Consider the following 21,927-nt stretch of genomic DNA (forward strand, 5'->3'; position numbering starts at 1 on the left):
CGCTGCCACTTCAGTGGCAAGATCCATGTGCCTCTGGTTGGACGATCTGTCAGATCAAATTAGGTCCGACTCCCCTGTAGAAATGCTATCAGACACAATTCATGGCTGATGCCTCAGCCGAATCGGTCAGGTTCGCAGCTATGATGTAGTGTACTACCTAATACCGCTAGATGGGCAATATGGCTAAAAACGTGGTCGGTTGATAGCTACTCAAAAAATAAGTTGTGCTCAATTCCTTTTTCGGGTACCCGGGTCTTTGGTCCAGTGTTGGACGAGATCCTAGAAAGAGCGTCCAACAAGAAAAAAGGGTTTCCCGAGGATAGGGTTAAAAGATACCGGCTCTTTCGTGGAACCCGTCGATCCCCTAAACGTGATTACAGGGATAAGAGTAAGACGGGGAGATGGTCTTACAGGAAGGGAGGAAAGGACAGAACAGATCAGGTCGCCTCTGGAGCCCCAGCTAGACCATGACACCATTGGAGTAAGGGGCCAGGCTTCGTTTCTTTCAGGACAAGTGGGCGTCCATTACAAAAAATCAATGGATCCTACGTTCCTTAGGGGAAGGTTACAAAATAGACTTCTCCCATACTCCCCCTAGTCATTTCCAAATCACTTGTCCTCTCTCCCCCGTAGATCTCAGAAGTCTATGGCAGGATATATTAGTCTTTCAATCCCTGCATGTGGTAAAACAGGTCCCCCCTTCAGAGCAGGGTTTAGGCCATTATTCCTCCCTCTTCTCGGTGTTAAATCCCTCAGGCAAACGCCGTACGATTATAAACCTCAAGCCCCTAAACCAGTGGGTGGAATACAAAAGGTTCAAAATGGAAACTATAAAAACCAGCATTCCATTGATAGAGAAGGGATCGGTAATGTGCACCCTAGACCTCAAGGATGCATATTACCATGTTCCAATTCACCCAAGTCACCAGCAATACCGAAGGTTCGCTCTAGAGCAAGAGGAACACAGTACACCACTTTCAATTCACTTGCCTACCCTTCGGTCTATCCTCAGCCCCCCGAATATTCACAAAGGTTATGACAGAAGTAGTGGCCTTCTTAAGAACACAGGGGATTGTAATCATCCCTTACCTGGTCGATATATTGTTGGTGGCAGAGTCAGTCTCTTCTTCTCAGTCAACAAGACCATACGATCAAAACCCTGGAATATTTGGGGTGGAACATCAATTGGGAAAAATCAAGCCTCCATCCAAGTACTACAAAAGTATTTCTAGGGGTACTTTTAGATTCCAGTCTTCAGAAGTCCTCCTTGCCCCAGGAGAAAAGAGAAAAAATAAAACTGGAAATTTACAACTTCGAGAAACGGAAGACCACCTCAATCAGATACGCCATGCGGATCTTAGGATTGATGACCTCATGCATTTCGAGCGTGAAATGGGCACAGGCCCGTTCAAGGCCGTTACAGAAATCGATCCTGTCAGTTTGGAACAGACGACCGTCGGGATTAGACAAGAAAATGAGACTGTCGAGAGCTAAAAAACTCCCTTTCCTGGTGGACAGACCCTTCAAACTTAGAAAATTCAGTAGACTGGATCCTTCTTCCTTCAGTCCAAATCCATATGGATGCCAGACAAAAAGGCTGGGGAGCAAGCATAGGTAACATATCTACAAGGGATGTAGCCCAAAGAGATACAACACGGGTCGTTAAATTTCAGGGAGCTAAAGGCGGTCTGGGAAACTCTTCAAAGATGTCAACATTTGCTCAGAGGAAATCACGTACAAGTTTTCTCAGACAACAGCACCACCATCTCTTTTCTTCGTCGGCAAGGAGGTCCAAGAGGGAAATGGTTACAATCCTTGGTGGCAAGAATTTTCCACTGGGCGGAGAGAAATGTTCTTTCAATATCGGCTATTCATCTAAGGGGGTCCGAAAATGTGGTAGCAGATTTTCTTAGCAGAGCAAGAGTTGGTCCCTCAGATTGGGAGCTGAATCCAGATGTTTCATCAAATCATTCAACGATGGGGCACCCCGTTCATAGACCTGTTCGCGACAAGAAAAAACAAGAAGCTGCAGCTCTTTTTTTCCTTGGACCCAGCCGAAAGCCCAGAAGGAATAGATGCCCTTTCTCAATCATGGGGAACAAAACTGGTGTACGCTTTTCCTTCAGTACCTCTCATCTCAAGAGTACTAAGGAAAATCCGTTATTCTGATAGCGCCTTACTGGCCCAAAAAGAGCTGGTTCCCTCTGCTACATCGGATGTCGGGACCTATTGCTGGGTCCCTTGTTATATCCGAACATCCAATTCCTCCAACTGACAGCATGGAACCTGAGAGGCAGATCCTAGCCTCTAAGGGCCTGTCCCATCGGGTAATTACAACTCTACAAGCCTGTAGGAAACCAGTAACGTCAGCCATCTATTCTAGGATCTGGAAACAGTTCTGTAGCTTTGCAGGTCAGTCTGTGGGAAATTTGTCTAGCCCCAATATTCCAAAGATACTGGATTTCCTCCTAGAGGGGTTTGATAAGGGTCTGAGGCCAAATACGTTAAAAGTTCATATCTCGGCCCTAAGTGCTTTTTTGGACTACTCCTTAATAAGACCACCCATGGATATCAAGGTTCATAAAAGCAACTTCTCGTTTAAGACCCACGATAAGGAGTCTAGTACCGCCGTGGGATCTGAACCTGGTGTTGAGAGCTTTTATGTAAGTCTCCTTTTGAACCCCTGGAAGAAACCTCAGTAGACCTGCTCTCTATGAAATCAACCTTTCTTGTGGCAGTTACTACAGCGAAGCGGGTAGGTGAGAGCCAGGCTCTCTGTTCTAGACCCATACCTTAAGATTCTGGAGGACAGATTGGTTCTTAAACTGGATCCCTCCTTTCACCCTAAGGTGGTGTCCAGTATGAACCTGAATCAAGAAATAATACTGCCGTCTTTCTGCCAGTCTCCCAAAAATGAAAAGGAAAAATCCTTCCATACCTTGGACGTCAGGAGGGCAATTATTTGGTATATAGAAGTCACAGCCCCCTGGAGGAGAGACTCAAACCTTTTTCTGCAATTCTCGGGTGTGAATAAAGGCAAGAAAGCTTCTAAGCCGATTCTAGCAAGGTGGTTGACAAGACTATCGCCCTCGCATATGAATCAGAGGGGAAGAATCCCCCAATTTCTCTTAAAGCTCATTCCACTCGAGCAATCTCCGCTTCTTGGGCGGAGAAAGCGGGAGCTTCAGTAGGCCAAATCTGCCAGGCAGCAACCTGGTGTAGTATATCAACATTCAGTAAACATAAATTGGATGTATTGTCCAGTCAACAATTAGCCTATGGCCGTAAAGTCCTTCAGGCAGGAGTTTGCGCCCTAAATGTTCCATTTTTTGATTTGGTATGTCTCTTGTCGTGCCTTTATGATGGACGTACTGATAAAATAGGAATTACTCCTACCGTTAATTACGTTTCCAGGAGTCCATCATAACGGCACCATATTTCCCTCCCCTGCTCTTGTATATAATAAGAGTTGCATCCATCCTGGTTTAAATTAGTACAAACACTGGGGGTGTGATGAGTGGGGGGGGGGCTTTTAACATCTCATGTGTTTCCTGTCCCTAGAGGAACAGAGGACTTAACTCCTGTTGTGCAGTTATGATGGACTCCTGGAAACGTAATTAACGGTAGGAATAATTCCTATTTTCTTTTCTAGCATTTCTGGCAGAATCAAGGCTCCTCTACAGAGGTAACCATGGCCCTAGACAGCTGTCGTCCTACTGGCCCTCTACACGTGGTCAGGATAAGTTGTTTCCTGACTTCTTGCAGCCGTTCATGTTGGAATTGGATCTGCCTGACCCCCTTCATTTTCTCAAGAAAAAAAAAAAAATTTTATCTGCCAGTCTCAAAATTTTGCTATTGGAGCCATAATAGCATAGGGTGGGGAAGGATAACTCTGATGCCAAATTCCATGGGGGCACAGGTTTGTCCCCCATTGATGTTTTTCCTTGTCAACGCCTCACTAGCGCTTTACTTTCGTACACGCTCTTCTTATTTGCAGTACTTATATCTGAAGAAGGTATTGACAGAAACGTTGCGTCTTGGATTGCTAATAATTATCACCTAATTTAACTAAGTGCCTACTTCATATCTACAGCAGGGCGAAAGATGTAATGGCCAGCCTTTAAACAGAGCTATGAGCCTCATGAAGCAGCATGAAGTAGTGTCTGAGAGCCTGATTCCAGCAATGTCACTTATTAGGCTGTGTGCTGTAGTTTCAATACAATAAGTATTTTACCAGCAAAAGATTATCAGTGCCGGACTAGGTGTCCCGTGCAGGCCAGTCCAGCTAATCTGTGTAATCCTGCCCCCACCACTGATCTCACAATGCATCTGTTAGGGCATGCTGGGGGTTATAGTTTCTGAATAACTAGAGAGCTACAGGATAAAGGCCACAATGGTGCTAATAAGGGAATGAATGGGGAGTAATCTAGAATCTGCAGGATGGGGAGGTGAAATCTGAGCGTGCAGCATGTCAGTGTTTGCAGTCTGGATCATGTATGGAAGCATTTAGTGTTTGGGTTCGTTGCCTGGTTCTCTGTCGCATCATGACTTAGTTATAATCAGTTACACAATGGCAGAATTTAGCGCTGCACGGAATAAATCATTGACTGCTGGCAGCCGGACCAAAATAAAAACCCTTACAACCATTATATTGTTAATAGGCAAATAGAAGTGCTAAACTGCTGATAGGAGAGGATTACTGATCGGGGCTGTACAATGTACAGACAGATCCCATAATCTACACCCGTACCTGTGCTATAGTCTTAAAGCTCCATCCCATCTAACTTTATCACTTCTCGAGAAAACACCACAAACAGGTGGATTTCTGGGACTTGTTCATTCTCTACAACACTGGGGGCATCTGTCAGCTGCCAAATAAAAGCTGGATATAGGTTTCTAGTTTTAACTAAAAAAGATAATGGTCCACTTGTCAACATATTAATGCCTTTTTTTCACTCTGAACTTATATCATCACCAAGACAATAAAAGAAGATCCTTTCAATGGTTTATTCAGGAGTCATATTTTTATTTTTTTTACTATGGGCCTAAAACCTAAAAAAGGCAGGTATGTGCCAGCTACCTGCCTGCTCTACCTGGCACGGAGCGGTTTTTGACTGCTCCTGCTCTCGATTCAGCTGCTCCACGTCAACAAACAGCTCGTCTTCCACTCAACTCTCTACTGCTGACATTATGCTGATTGACAGCCGGCACCCTGCAGTTAGGCAGCGGGGAGCCGGCTGTCAATCACCATAACATCTGCAGTCACACCCCGTCAACTGAGCAGAAGAGAAACCGCTGCTCTGTCGATGTGACATTATCAGAAGCCACTTATTAATCAGCAGGAGAGGCCTGTGACCGCTCTGTACAGGTAGGTAGCGACTACTAGTTTTTAAGCTCATAGTATTATGGGCTTAAAACATTGCTATAAATTGCAAGATTGGATGTGAATTTTTTTCCAACTCATTCAACATATGCCCAAACGGATTAAAGAATATTGTCGGATAGTGCTTGTAGAAACAAGCACTTTTGCAATTTACCGCTTATATTGTTTTTTTTTTTACTTTTTTTTTTTTTTAAATACAGATCGTTGCCTAGGAGACCGTCCACCACCACTGTCTAGCTTGTAAGCACTGAAGCTGCCTGCGATTACGGTCCTGGCTAGCTTCAAAACTGCCCATATTTTGCTGTCTAGCCGCGATGGTCAAGCTCCAATGCAACATGCTGTTACTAATTCAAGAATGGCTGAAAATGTTACTACGCTGTAAATTGCATCTATTCACAGGCACCTTCCGACAATACTCATTTATGTAGGTGGGAAAAGTCCTATGCGTTACGTAGAAGTAGTTGCTTGGTGTTATTTGCCATCATTCATCTTCAGGCTTTGGAAAACAAGACGCCATATTCTGATACCCATTTCCTCTTTGTATCATAGTTGAATGTTCTGAAAACAAATAACCCCTGCAAAATCCATTTGCAGTACACGCTCCGGTCTTTTTTCTAATTTTTTTCCTCCGCATTGAACTCTACACTTCTGTTCTTTACTTTGAATACTTTTGTAACCTTGAGATTTCATGGGATTTTCCACTTCGTGTTGAAGCTGACCTGTGTTGGCAGTGGAAGTCTGTAATTACTGTCAAAAATCCTCCCCGGTGCTGCGCTGCTGCAAGTCTGGAGTGCGGCTTCCCTGCCCTCCCTGTGATTGACAGCCTGGTGTATGTACGCTTACACGGGGATGACTATCGCTCTCGGTTTTCTTTTCCCCAGGGGCAAGTAGTATTGGGTTTGAAGTAAAAATCCAGTCATTACATAATTTTATTTGTGTGGCGAAAGCAACGACGAGGCTTGTAAACGATAGAATTTGTAAGTACTTGTTTGTGAATTCCTCCGCTGGGTGGAGGTTAGCTGTCACTTTCCAGCTGCCATCTGGGTATGCAAACTTAATTAAAGGGCTTAAATGGTTTAGAAAATTCTCTTTTTAAAGGAATTTGTAGTTAAATTAGTAAGTTATGTAAATTACTACTTTAGTTAAACTGCTTTACGTCTAATAGGTGCTAGTTCCTCAGCTGAAATATGCGTTACCAGCAAATCCTCTTCTGCCTGATACAGGACTGTGTTTTCTGTGTTGGCCCGTGACCAGAGTGGTGTGTGAAGTGGGCTGGCTGATCGCTAATTTCAATAGCTAAACCAGCCCCCCTTTTTCTTTGCAAGGTCTGTAATAAAAGGGGGCTTAGATGTGGAAATGAGCAAACTTGACTGCTCTCTTAGTACACAGCTCTGGTCTTGTGCCAACACTGGAAATGCTGCTTTGTCCAAAAGGGACCAGAGCCTGCTTGACCGGAGACCAGAGTGCGTTTCAGATGTTAGTTATGTTAGTCTGTCATTCCCACAGGTGGCGCACGTGGTTCGAGGACCCACTGTGTCACAGGGCTGGGTTTACCTAGGAAAGGGCTTACCTGGTGTTCACTTGAGCTCCTGATAGTGAGGTGAGGCTTGAGTGGCAGGTAGCCACCAGGTACTACTCATAGGCAGTCCCTGGTACTGTAGCTGCTGACCTCAAGGGTCAGGTTCATTAAAACGGACTCCGGCTTCGTTCAGACTACTCCTCGGACAGGACGGATACTGACACTGAGTCATAGACCGGACTGGATTTGGAGACTGGTTTTAGCAGTCCGGATATACGGAGTTCACATTCAGGCATCGACCACACACCGACCAGGGGGCCGAGGTTCAGGCGTCGGCCACACACGGACCAGGGGGCCGAGGTTCAGGCGTCGGCCACACACGGACCAGGGGGCCGAGGTTCAGGCGTCGGCCACACACGGAGCAGGGGGCGAGGTTCAGGCGTCGGCCACACACGGAGCAGGGGCCGAGGTTCAGGCGTCGGCCACACACGGAGCAGGGGGCGAGGTTCAGGCGTCGGCCACACACGGAGCAGGGGGCGAGGTTCAGGCGTCGGCCACACACGGAGCAGGGGGCGAGGTTCAGGCGTCGGCCGCACACGAAGCAGGGGGCGAGGTTCAGGCGTCGGCCGCACACGGAGCAGGGGGCGAGGTTCAGGCGTCGGCCGCACACGGAGCAGGGGGCGAGGTTCAGGCGTCGGCCGCACACGGAGCAGGGGGCGAGGTTCAGGCGTAGGCCGCACACGGAGCAGGGGGCGAGGTTCAGGCGTAGGCCGCACACGGAGCAGGGGGCGAGGTCCAGGCACCTATTGGAGAGGGTGCCTTTTATACAAGATGCCTCCCAGCTATTGGCTGGAGGAATATTAGGTGCGCGCTGGCACTTTAAGAGCAAGGGAAGCACGCACACTAAGCTCGCCGCCGTAGGTCAGTGAGCAGGGAGATGTGCCGGGTGACAGGGAGGTGACCGTGCGGTTAGGGTTGGGAGTGTCTGTGTCCCTGCATGGAGGGAGGAGGTGGACCGTCCAGGGGCTCAGGCAAGTGAGTTACATAGTCAGTTGCAGAGGGAAGCATTCATGAGCTCTACATAACCATACCCCCCCACCTATGGCTGATTTCTGTGTACACTGTGTATAGGCAGAAAGCTGTCAATCAGTGGTGTGGGCGGGGTTATATAAAGCTCAGGTTCTGACTCGCTGCCCTTTTTTTGGGTTTCCCTATTCTAGGGGAAGCTCCATGCTGCTTCTGACAGCATTGTACTGCACATACAGAGCTAAGTTCATGTCACATGTACCGATACTCAGCCTTGTGTAAGAAGAAATATAATGGCAAATTCAGTTTATACAATGTGCAGGTAGAGATTATTTGAAAGCGGTTCTCCAATTCGGTGTATTTTAGTGAAACCTTATTAAAACTGCAGCCTGTATAATTGTGTGATTGTTGCTGCCAGGCTGCATATCCATTCCCCCTGGCAGCACAGTGCCAATCCACCTTTGAACTGAACAGCTGAGTCATATGAGCGATTGACTGGAGCCTTTTATATTGGGTTGTCAGGCAGCACTTCTTTGGCAAACAACCTGACATGACTGACGTCTTTAGCTTATGGTAGGTCACCGAACTGAGGGCCAAAAAGCTGCATTGACGTTTGGCCTTTTTCTGTCTCTTGATGCCAGTTGAAATCGTGCCAAATCTTCAGCTCATTGTCACAAAATGAGGTGTGTTTTATTTGATACAATTCATTAATGCAGGACAATGCTGCCTCTTATATACAATAATACAATTATAATACTGCCCCTTATGTACAAGAATATAACTACTATAATACTGCTCTCATGTACAAGAATATAACTACTACAATACTGCCCCTATTGTACAAGAATATAACTACTATAATACTGCTCTCATGTACAAGAATATAACTACTATAATACTGCTCCTGTGTACAAGAATGTAACTACTACAATACTGCCCCTATGTACAAGAATGTAACTACTATAATACTGCTCTCATGTACAAGAATATAACTACTATAATACTGCTCTCATGTACAAGAATATAACTACTACAATACTGCCCCTATTGTACAAGAATATAACTACTATAATACTGCTCCTGTGTACAAGAATATAACTACTACAATACTGCCCCTATTGTACAAGAATATAACTACTATAATACTGCTCTCATGTACAAGAATATAACTACTATAATACTGCTCCTGTGTACAAGAATGTAACTACTACAATACTGCCCCTATTGTACAAGAATATAACTACTATAATACTACTCTCATGTAAAAGAATATAACTACTATAATACTGCTCTCATGTACAAGAATATAACTACTACAATACTGCCCCTATTGTACAAGAATATAACTACTATAATACTGCTCCTGTGTACAAGAATGTAACTACTATAGTACTGCTCTCATGTACAAGAATATAACTACTATAATACTGCTCCTATGTAGGGGAATATAACTACTATAATACTGCTCTCATGTACAAGAATATAACTACTATAATACTGCCCTCTATGTACAAGAATATAACTACTATAATACTGCTCTCATGTACAAGAATAGAACTACTACAATACTGCCCCTATTGTACAAGAATATAACTACTATAATACTGCTCCTGTGTACAAGAATGTAACTACTATAATACTGCTCCTGTGTACAAGAATGTAACTACTATAATACTGCCCCCTATGTACAAGAATATAACTACTATAATACTGCTCTCATGTACAAGAATATAACTACTACAATACTGCCCCTATTGTACAAGAATATAACTACTATAATACTGCTCTCATGTACAAGAATATAACTACTATAATACTGCTCCTGTGTACAAGAATGTAACTACTATAATACTGCCCCCTATGTACAAGAATATAACTACTATAATACTGCTCCTATGTAGAGGAATATAACTACTATAATACTGCCCCTATGTACAAGAATATAACTACTACAATACTGCCCCTATGTACAAGAATATAACTACTACAATACTGCCCCTATGTACAAGAATATAACTACTACAATACTGCCCCTATGTACAAGAATATAACTACTACAATACTGCTCTCATGTACAAGAATATAACTACTATAATACTGCCCCTATGTACAAGAATATAACTACTACAATACTGCCCCTATGTACAAGAATATAACTACTACAATACTGCCCCTATGTACAAGAATATAACTACTACAATACTGCCCCTATGTACAAGAATATAACTACTACAATACTGCCCCTATGTACAAGAATATAACTACAATACTGCTCTCATGTACAAGAATATAACTACTATAATACTGCTCTCATGTACAAGAATATAACTACTACAATACTGCCCCTATTGTACAAGAATATAACTACTATAATACTGCTCTCATGTACAAGAATATAACTACTATAATACTGCTCCTGTGTACAAGAATGTAACTACTATAATACTGCCCCTAAGTACAAGAATGTAACTACTATAATACTACTCTCATGTAAAAGAATATAACTACTATAATACTACTCTCATGTAAAAGAATATAACTACTATAATACTACTCTCATGTAAAAGAATATAACTACTATAATACTGCTCTCATGTACAAGAATATAACTACTACAATACTGCCCCTATTGTACAAGAATATAACTACTATAATACTGCTCCTGTGTACAAGAATGTAACTACTATAGTACTGCTCTCATGTACAAGAATATAACTACTATAATACTGCTCCTATGTAGGGGAATATAACTACTATAATACTGCTCTCATGTACAAGAATATAACTACTATAATACTGCCCTCTATGTACAAGAATATAACTACTATAATACTGCTCTCATGTACAAGAATAGAACTACTACAATACTGCCCCTATTGTACAAGAATATAACTACTATAATACTGCTCCTGTGTACAAGAATGTAACTACTATAGTACTGCTCTCATGTACAAGAATATAACTACTATAATACTGCTCCTATGTAGGGGAATATAACTACTATAATACTGCCCTCTATGTACAAGAATATAACTACTATAATACTGCTCTCATGTACAAGAATAGAACTACTACAATACTGCCCCTATTGTGCAAGAATATAACTACTATAATACTGCTTTCATGTACAAGAATATAACTACTACAATACTGCCCCTATTGTACAAGAATATAACTACTATAATACTGCTCTCATGTACAAGAATATAACTACTATAATACTGCTCCTGTGTACAAGAATGTAACTACTATAATACTGCCCCCTATGTACAAGAATATAACTACTATAATACTGCTCCTATGTAGAGGAATATAACTACTATAATACTGCCCCTATGTACAAGAATATAACTACTACAATACTGCCCCTATGTACAAGAATATAACTACTACAATACTGCCCCTATGTACAAGAATATAACTACTACAATACTGCCCCTATGTACAAGAATATAACTACTACAATACTGCTCTCATGTACAAGAATATAACTACTACAATACTGCCCCTATGTACAAGAATATAACTACTACAATACTGCCCCTATGTACAAGAATATAACTACTACAATACTGCCCCTATGTACAAGAATATAACTACTACAATACTGCCCCTATGTACAAGAATATAACTACTACAATACTGCCCCTATGTACAAGAATATAACTACTACAATACTGCCCCTATGTACAAGAATATAACTACTACAATACTGCCCCTATGTACAAGAATATAACTACTACAATACTGCCCCTATGTACAAGAATATAACTACTACAATACTGCCCCTATGTACAAGAATATAACTACTACAATACTGCCCCTATGTACAAGAATATAACTACAATACTGCTCTCATGTACAAGAATATAACTACTACAATACTGCCCCTATTGTACAAGAATATAACTACTATAATACTGCTCTCATGTACAAGAATATAACTACTACAATACTGCCCCTATTGTACAAGAATATAACTACTATAATACTGCTCTCATGTACAAGAATATAACTACTACAATACTGCCCCTATTGTACAAGAATATAACTACTGTAATACTGCTCTCATGTACAAGAATATAACTACTATAATACTGCTCCTGTGTACAAGAATGTAACTACTATAATACTGCCCCTATGTACAAGAATGTAACTACTATAATACTGCTCTCATGTACAAGAATATAACTACTATAATACTGCTCTCATGTACAAGAATATAACTACTACAATACTGCCCCTATTGTACAAGAATATAACTACTATAATACTGCTCTCATGTACAAGAATATAACTACTACAATACTGCCCCTATTGTACAAGAATATAACTACTATAATACTGCTCTCATGTACAAGAATATAACTACTACAATACTGCCCCTATTGTACAAGAATATAACTACTATAATACTGCTCTCATGTACAAGAATATAACTACTATAATACTGCTCCTGTGTACAAGAATGTAACTACTATAATACTGCCCCTATGTACAAGAATGTAACTACTATAATACTGCTCTCATGTACAAGAATATAACTACAATACTGCTCTCATGTACAAGAATATAACTACTACAATACTGCCCCTATTGTACAAGAATATAACTACTATAATACTGCTCTCATGTACAAGAATATAACTACTACAATACTGCCCCTATTGTACAAGAATATAACTACTATAATACTGCTCTCATGTACAAGAATATAACTACTACAATACTGCCCCTATTGTACAAGAATATAACTACTATAATACTGCTCTCATGTACAAGAATATAACTACTATAATACTGCTCCTGTGTACAAGAATGTAACTACTATAATACTGCCCCTATGTACAAGAATGTAACTACTATAATACTGCTCTCATGTACAAGAATATAACTACTATAATACTGCTCTCATGTACAAGAATATAACTACTACAATACTGCCCCTATTGTACAAGAATATAACTACTATAATACTGCTCTCATGTACAAGAATATAACTACTATAATACTGCTCCTGTGTACAAGAATGTAACTACTATAATACTGCCCCTATGTACAAGAATGTAACTACTATAATACTGCTCTCATGTACAAGAATATAACTACTATAATACTGCTCTCATGTACAAGAATATAACTACTACAATACTGCCCCTATTGTACAAGAATATAACTACTATAATACTGCTCCTGTGTACAAGAATATAACTACTATAATACTGCTCTCATCTACAAGAATATAACTACTATAATACTGCTCTCATGTACAAGAATATAACTACTATAATACTGCTCTCATGTACAAGAATATAACTACTATAATACTGCTCTCATGTACAAGAATATAACTACTATAATACTGCTCCTGTGTACAAGAATATAACTACTATAATACCGCCCCTATGTACAAGAATATAACTACTATAATACTGCTCCTATATACAAGAATATAACTACTATAATACTGCTCTCATGTACAAGAATAGAACTACTACAATACTGCCCCTATGTACAAGAATAGAACTACTACAATACTGCCCCTATGTACAAGAATATAACTACTGTAATACTGCCCCTATGTACAAGAATATAACTACTATAATACTGCTCTCATGTACAAGAATATAACTACTATAATACTGCTCCTGTGTACAAGAATATAACTACTATAATACTGCCCCTATGTACAAGAATATAACTACTATAATACTGCTCTCATGTACAAGAATATAACTACTATAATACTGCCCCTATGTACAAGAATATAACTACTATAATACTGCTCCTGTGTACAAGAATGTAACTACTACAATACTGCCCCTATGTACAAGAATATAACTATTAATATACCTCCTATGTACTATAATATATGTTCAGTTTGTTAGCCCTGTCCCCATAAAAAAACCTTGGAGAACAATGCAAGCTGTTTTTTGAACCACTTCACAACTTTGGGATTTTTCATTTTTGTTCTTTCGTTTTTTGCTCCCTTTCTTCCCAGAGCCACAATAATTTTTATTTTTCCATCAATATAGCCATGTGAAGGCTTGTTTTTTGCGGGACGAGTTGTAATTTTGAATGACACCATTGATCTTGCCACTTAGCATATGGGGAAAAAGGAAAAAAATTCCAAGTGCTGTGAAATTGCAAAAAAAAGTGCAATTCCAAAATTGTTTTTTATTTTCCATGTTCACTAAATGCTATAAGTAACCTAGCAATGTGATTCTCCAGATCATTACGAGTACGCAGATAACAAACATGTATAGGGTCTTTATTATTTAAGTGGTGAAAAAAAAAAATCTGAAATTTGTAAGAAAAAAATAATTCACTTATGTCTACATTTTTCTTGATTTTTTTGGCTTTGCAATGACTTTTTTTTGCGCCCTGAGCTGACCTTTTTATTAATACCATTTTTGGGTAGATATGATGCTTTTTGCATTTTATTGCAACGTTGCTGCTGCTGTTAAAACCAAATAGAATTCTGTATTTTCGATTTTTTTTTTTTTTTTTCTCGTTACGCTTTTTACTGAACTGATTAATTGTTTTTATATTTTGATCGGACGTTTCTGAAAGCGGCGATACCAAATGTGTATTTTATTTTAAATGGGTGATTTGAACGTGTTTTGTTTTTTTTGGCATTTCACTGCGGTTGTTAGAGGGACATGACAGCTGATCAGATTAGCTGTCATGTTCAGCACTAATTGCAAATGGTGGCAAGCCTATAAAGTTTTGTCACTAGTTACAAATTCCAGGTCGTGTCATGTTGGAGCACTGCTCCTTTTTTTGCAGCGTTTTTGGAGCGGGAGCTCAATGTTTTTAAGGAGTTTTTGAGATTTTTAGAGTTTCAGCTCCATGTGTACACACCCTAAGCGTGAAGTTTATTTTCATGGTTTACATTATTGCCCAGCATCTGTTCCTTTTGTATATCAGTTTGATTGGTCTGTACGATCCTACATGTGGCGCTCAGGTGTGGCTTCTATCTTTTTTTTTTTTCATTTTACTTTAATCTAGTTGAATTCTATGTTTTTATATTTTTAAAACATCTAGTGTTTTGGGGCATTTTTTTTGTTTACTGGTGTTTTTTTCTTTCATTCTACAGGGTGGGCCATTTATATGGATACACCTAAATTAAATGGGAATGGTTAGTGATATCAACTTCCTGTTTGTGGCACATTAGTATATGGGATAGGGAAAACTTTTCCAGATGGGTGGTGACCATGGCGTCCATTTTGAAGTCGGCCACTTTGGATCCAACTTTATTTTTTTCAATGGGAAGAGGGTCCTGTGACACATCAAACTTATTGAGAATTTCATAAGAAAAACAATGGTGTGCTTGGTTTTAATGTAACTTTATTCTTTCATGAGTTTTTTACAAGTTTATGACCACTTATAAAATACGTTCAAAGTGCTGCCCATTGTGTTGGATTGTCAATGCAACCCTCTTCTCCCACTCTTGACACACTGATAGCAACACCGCAGAAGAAATGCTAGCACAGGCTTCCAGTATCCGTTGTTTCAGATGCTGCACATCTCGTATCTTCACAGCATAGACAATTGCCTTCAGATGACCCCAAAGATAAAAGTCTAATGGGGTCAGATCGGGAGACCTTGGTGGCCATTCAACTGGCCCACGACGACCAATCCACTTTCCAGGAAACTGTTCATGTAGGAATGCTCGGACCTGACACCCATAATGTGGTGGTGCACCATCTAAAAAACTCAGGGAACATGCCATCTTCAGTGCAAAAAGAGGGCAACACATCATCATGTAGCAATTTCAGATATCCAGTGGCATTGAGGTTTCCATTGATGAAGAATGGCCCCACTATCTTTGTACCCCATATACCACACCATAACATCAATTTTTGTGTTCCAACAGTCTTGGAGGGATCTATCCACTGTGGGTTCATGTCAGACCAATAGCGGTGGTTTTGTTTAACTTCACCATTCACAAAAAAGTTTGCCTCATCACTGAGAATAATGTTCTGTGTAAACTGAGGGTCCTGTTCCAATTTTTGTTTTGCCCTTTCTGCAAATTCAGTGCGCCAATCTGGGTCATCCTCGTTGAGATGCTGCAGCAGCTGGATTTTGTAAGGGTGCCATTTGTGAGTAGCTAATATCCGCTGAAGGGATCTTTGACTGATGCCACTCTCCAGTGACATGCGGCGAGTGCTACGCTGTGGGCTCTTGCATTAGTGACCGTTTTCTTGCATCCACATTTTGGCAAATCCAACACTGAACCTGTTTCACAAAATTTGGCAAGCAGTTTGTGAACTGTAGCATGGGAGATGGGTGGTCTCGTAGGGTGTCTTGCATTGAAATCTGCTGCAATGACCCGGGTACTGCGTTCACCAGACAACAACACAATTTCTATCCGCTCCTCACGTGTTAACCTCGGCGACATGTCAATGGCTGTAAACAAAGAGAAACTTGTAAATAACTCATGAAATAATAAATTTATGTTAAAACCAAGCACACCATTGTTTTTCTTATGAAATTCTCAATAATTTTGATGTCACATGACCCTCTTCCCATTGAAAAAAAAGTTGGATTCAAAATGGCCGCCATGGTCACCACCCATCTGGAAAAGTTTTCCCCCTCCCCTATACTAATGTGCCACAAGCAGGAAGTTGATATCACCAACCATTCCCATTTTATTTAGGTGTATCCATATAAATGGCCCATCCTGTATTTAACAATTAAATAAATTGCTAGTAGTTTGTCAAGCAAAAGTGCTGGCAAAATGCTCAAAAAGAGGCCCGGGCGTCTTCTGAGCCCTTCTATTGACTTCTATTATAAAGCATAGAGCATCTTTGTTGTAGAATACGCCTGAAGAACGGTCAGGTCACTTCTTTTAACCACTTGGCATCTTTGGAAACCTGAAGCTGTTGAAAGACACTCAAAAGCCTGAGCATATGAACAGCAAGTTGTTTTTTTTTGTCCTAGAAATACATATGTTCATACTTTTGAGCGTTCAGTTGGCGCTTTTATCAGGTGATTTTCGAACCAGAATCCACCTGAAAAAGACGTTGTGTGCACATTCGCTTACACAGGGCCTTGTGATTTGCCATTAGGGCTCATATGCTCGGTCGCACTGCTGCATCCTCTTGTGCCGGCCAGAGAATAACAATCACCAGCACTGGACACGCTAGGCAGACTGTGCCAGAGGGAACAATTCAGTAGTCCACTGGGCCCCAGCAATGACGTGGTGGGTGAACATGAGATCTATGCAGCTGGTTATTGATTGTAGCCACTAGGATTGGCCCATTCACTCACAAAATTAGAATGTCATCAAAAAGTTAATTTATTTCTGTTCTTCAATACAAAAAGTGAAACTCATTAAAACAGGAATTACACCTTAACAGAAATAAACACTTGAAATAGATCACTCTGTAATGACTCTATTATGAGTTTCACTTCTTTTTGATGATCTAATTTTGTTAGAAGCACCTGTGTGTGTGCATATATATGTGTGTATGTATGTGTATATATATATATATATATATATATATATATATATATATATATATATATATATATATATATATATAGTGAATAAGAAATCAGGAGGTGTGTATGTCAATCTATCTAGACATAGAGATACAGACTGATGTGAAAGTGTTTGCCCCCTTCCTGATTTCTTATTCTTTTGCATGTTTGTCACCCTTAAATGTTTCAGATCACAAAAACAATTTAAATATTAGACAGATAACACAAGTAAACACAAAATACAGTTTTTAAATGAAGGTCTTTATTAAGGGAAAAAGAAATCCAAACCTACAGGGCCCTGTGTGAAAAAGTGATTGCCCCCTAAACCTAATAACTGGTTGGGCCACCCTTACCAGCAACAACTGCAATCAAGCGTTTGCGATAACTGGCAGTGAGTCTCTTACAACTGTCTGGAGGAATTTTGGCCACTCATCTTTGCAAAATTGTTGTAATTCAGCTGCATTGGAGGGTTTCCAAGCATGCATTGCCTTTTTAAGGTTAGGCCACAACAGCTCAGTCGGATTAAGGTCAGGACTTTGACTTCGCCACTCAAAAGTCTTAATTTTGTTTTTCTTAAGCCATTCAGAGGTGGACTTGCTGGCCGGACATTCTCCTTCAGGATTTTTTGGTAGACAACAGAATTCATGGTACAATTTACCAAAGCAAATCTTTCAGCTCCTGAAGCAGCAAAACAGTCCCAGACCATCACATGACCGCCACCATATTTTACTGTTAGTATGATGTACCTTTTCTGAAATGCTGTGTTACTTCTACTCCAGATTTAATGGGACATACACCTTCCAAAAAGTTAAACTTTTGTCTCTTCAGTCCACAGAGTATTCTCCCAAACGTCTTGGTGATCATCAAGATGTTTTATGGCAAAACTGAGACAAAGCCATAATGTTTATTTTGCTCAGCAGCGGTTTTTGTCTTGGAACTCTGCCATGTATTCCATTTTTGCCCAGTCTTTCTTATGGTGGAGTCATGAACACTGACCTTAAGTGAGGCCTGCAGTTGTTTGGATGTTGTTGTGGGGTCTTTTGTGACGTCTTGGATGAGTCGTCTCTGCGCTCTTGAGATAATTTTGGTCTATCGGCTACTCCTGGGAAGGTTCACCACTGCTCCATGTTTTCGTCATTTGTGGATAATGGCTCTCACTGCGGTTCACTGGAGTTCCAAAGCTTTAGAAATGGCTTTATAAACTTTCCCAGACTGATAGATCTTACTCTTTTCTTACTCTCATTTGTTCCTGTATTTCCTTGGATCGCAGAATGATGTCTAGCTTTTGAGGATCTTTTAGTCAACTTCACTTTGTCAGGCTGGTCTTATTTAAGTGATTTCTTGATTGAGAACAGGTGTGGCAGTAATCAGGCCTGTTAGTGGCTAGGGAAATAGAACTCCGCTTCCCAAAGATGTGATAAACCACAGTTAATTTATGTTTTAAGGGGGGGGGGGGGAGTAATCACTTTTTCACACAGGGCCCTGTAGGTTTGGATTTGTTTTTCCCCCTATAATAAAGACCTTCATTTAAAAACTGCATTTTGTGTTATCTTTGTCTAATATTGAAATTAGTTTTGTGATCTGAAACATTTAAGTGTGACAAACATGCAAAAGAATAAGAAATCAGGAAGGGGGCAAACACTTTCACACCAGTGTGTGTATGTACACATTAGACTCCTCTGTTAGGTGGTGCAGGCTGGTCCATTAGTCCTCAGAATGCAAGGGAACGGAGTGTCGGTTTAATAGGAAGTGTGAACGCGATCTGTGAGGGGTCTATCACATGGTCTGTGATTAATTTAACCAGTCCCATTTCCGTATTTTTAGAATTATTTTTTTTTGCAAGACAGGGGGGTAGATTATGTTACGTATCTGATTTGTATCCAAAGTAAAATAACCAGAAAATATTTTTACATTTTATTATCTGGATGGGACGGGGGTAATGCGAGTCCTCGACTGTTTCTGACCATCTTATTTACCTCTACGTAGAATGCCTGCACACAGCATGTTCTTCAGACCGAGAAGGAGATTTGGGACCCTCTAAGGCTAGGTTCACGCCACCGATTTCTCCACATCTGAGAAAAATGGTCCAATTATTCTAATTTGGCTGTGACCCTAGGATGTGAGGAGGAAAAAAAAAGTTTCTCTATTCTCGCATGTCATCCTAGTGCTTTCCATTTTTTTCTTGGACCCATATTTGCATTGCTGATTTTGATCAGACACGTCTTCAATTTTTTTCCGCAGTCCATTCGGTCTGAGGAAAAAAATCTGACGTGCATTACCCCATAGAATATTATAGGTGCGACTACTATCCATGAGAACCACGGATAGCGGTTGTGTGAACGAGCCCTTACTCTGTCATGCAAGTCCCAAAGGTCAGACTGCTACCGTAAATCTCTGCAGTAGCCACACCTGATTTTCTAATGAATGAATCGGATTTTAACGTTTCATACAATGCAAGACCTGTGTTATAAGTGAACCTGCCAGTATTTTTCTCGGTTCGTATACCATGTACCTTGGGGCGTTTTAGGTGTTGGCAGGTAGAACAATTATGAACTTTTGGCTTGTGTCTTAATGTTGGTTTGTGGGCGTTTTTCTACCTATGTCCTCACGTTACCTGTACAGTTTTATACTTGTCCATGCACTTACGGTAATTATTTTGGTCAACTTCATAATGATGGTTGCTCCTCTTCTCTTAGTGATGTTTCTCCTCTGTGGTTTGCCCTGAATTATTTGCCCCTTCATTGACGGTTGGCTGTTCATACTTTTACTAAATGATAAAATCTTTAACAATCCAGGATTAAAGCACCAAAATGTATGAAGTGTTAACATTACTTTTGCAAGAATTTATTTTTTTAAATACAGGTATATTTTTATTAATAATTAATGACCCATATAATAAACTTGACACCTTTAAAGTCAAAATTAAATTTCTTCCATTCCCACTCATCAAAAACTCATTAATTTGTACCCTAAATGTGTTGTAACCTTTGCTGGGCCAGATAATTTTTCACTACATCGATATAAAAATAACTAATTATTCTCCCACTGCAACGACACAAACCCCCCCCATTAAATATGTTAATATTTTGCGAGAAATGCTATAACCAAAATAAGACATATTGGGTATCATAAAGATCTTACAAACCCATACAATAAAAGTAACGTATCGTTTTGTGCAGTGAATAGTGTGAAATGTATTGTGCAAAGATCAGTGGTGGAATCGTGTTTTATCACATTTCTCCTCTATATGAAATAAATTGATGAAAGGTAATTTATTATATTTTGCGTAAAATGAAGATATGTGAAAATATAACTTTATCCTGCAAAACCAGGACATAGAATAAAAGCACAGCTGTGCAAAAATAAGAAAAAAAAAACCAATCCTAATCTCAATGTTTAGACATAATCCCCATGGGATAGGGGATAACTTCCTGATCGCTTCTGGTCTGACCTCTGGGACCTCCACCAATCCTGAGATCCAGGGCTATGAAGTGGAGTGGAGGTCGATCATGTGCACTTACACTCCAACCATTCTTTATGGGAGATAGCTGAGCGCAGCACTCCCATTGAGAAGGAATGGAGCAGCGGTGCGTTTGATTGATTACTGCTACATCTTGCAGAATCACGGGAATTTAAAGTTTATATTAATGAGGTTGTCCGTGGGGTTGCCACTTTATGACCTCAGACTACCGAGTCATCATGATTCGGCATTAGTCTTGGTGCGCGTGGGCTACAACGTAACCTGCATATATAACACCAGCTTATTGATCCGCTTATATTTGGCAGGTGATTTATGCCGGTCGTCGTTTACTTGATGTTAACCTAAAAGAAACAAAATGAGCATATACCCTCCTGTAACTAAATAAGTAAAAAGCAAAGTTGCATTTAAATAACATAGGGTAATTAGTAAACTGTTTTAATCAAAAAAAGCATAAAAGCCCTCCAACCAGCCACAGGGTGACCCTATTCGGGGCGGTTCCTACACGGTCTAATATTAAAAACCTTACTGTAGGTCAGAGTTGACGTCTTGTGTGAGTAAGGGCAGACAAAGGACCGGGTCCCGAACTCGGGACACTATGGCCATAGGATGCTATGTATATGTATATATTATATCAATATAAAATATATTTATTTTGCAGTGAGACATGTTTTGGAAATTTGACCTGCACACAAGTTCACACGTGGACACCCTGCTGGAGAGGGAAAATGTTACTCTCTTTGAACTGCTCGACGAAGAAGATGTCCTCCAAGAGTGCAAAGTAGTCAACCGCAAGCTGGTGGAGTTCCTTGTCCAACCTCCGCACATGGAGGAGCTGGTGACCTGCATCACCCAGGAGCCGCCCAGTGACATGGACGAGAAGTTGCGCTACAAGTAAGCACCAGGGACCTTCTTACCCATCCACATGTGAATAGGTGACCAATGTCAGATCGCTGGCCGTTTGATTGTCTTCACTTCACTATCCTAGTGATCAGGCAAAAAAATTATTGTAAATAATACTTTCAAGACTAC

The 21,927-nt window shown here is 40.4% G+C and overlaps 1 protein-coding gene across 1 annotated transcript in view; it reads left to right on the forward strand.

Moving 5' to 3' along the window:
• The window catches only part of PPP6R1 (protein phosphatase 6 regulatory subunit 1), a 73,945-nt gene that overhangs the window by 8,946 nt on the left and 43,072 nt on the right, over positions 1-21,927 (forward strand). Inside the window, exon 2 of the mRNA XM_073656349.1 lies at positions 21,557-21,789. Within this exon, the coding sequence (XP_073512450.1) occupies positions 21,563-21,789 (227 nt within the window). The 5' untranslated portion in view covers positions 21,557-21,562. The remainder of the gene's footprint in view (positions 1-21,556; positions 21,790-21,927) is intronic.

The sequence above is a fragment of the Phyllobates terribilis genome, unplaced genomic scaffold (genome assembly GCF_046119375.1).
Source record: "Phyllobates terribilis strain yellow unplaced genomic scaffold, ASM4611937v1 Scaffold_12__6_contigs__length_324123572, whole genome shotgun sequence".
NCBI lineage: Eukaryota > Metazoa > Chordata > Amphibia > Anura > Dendrobatidae > Phyllobates > Phyllobates terribilis.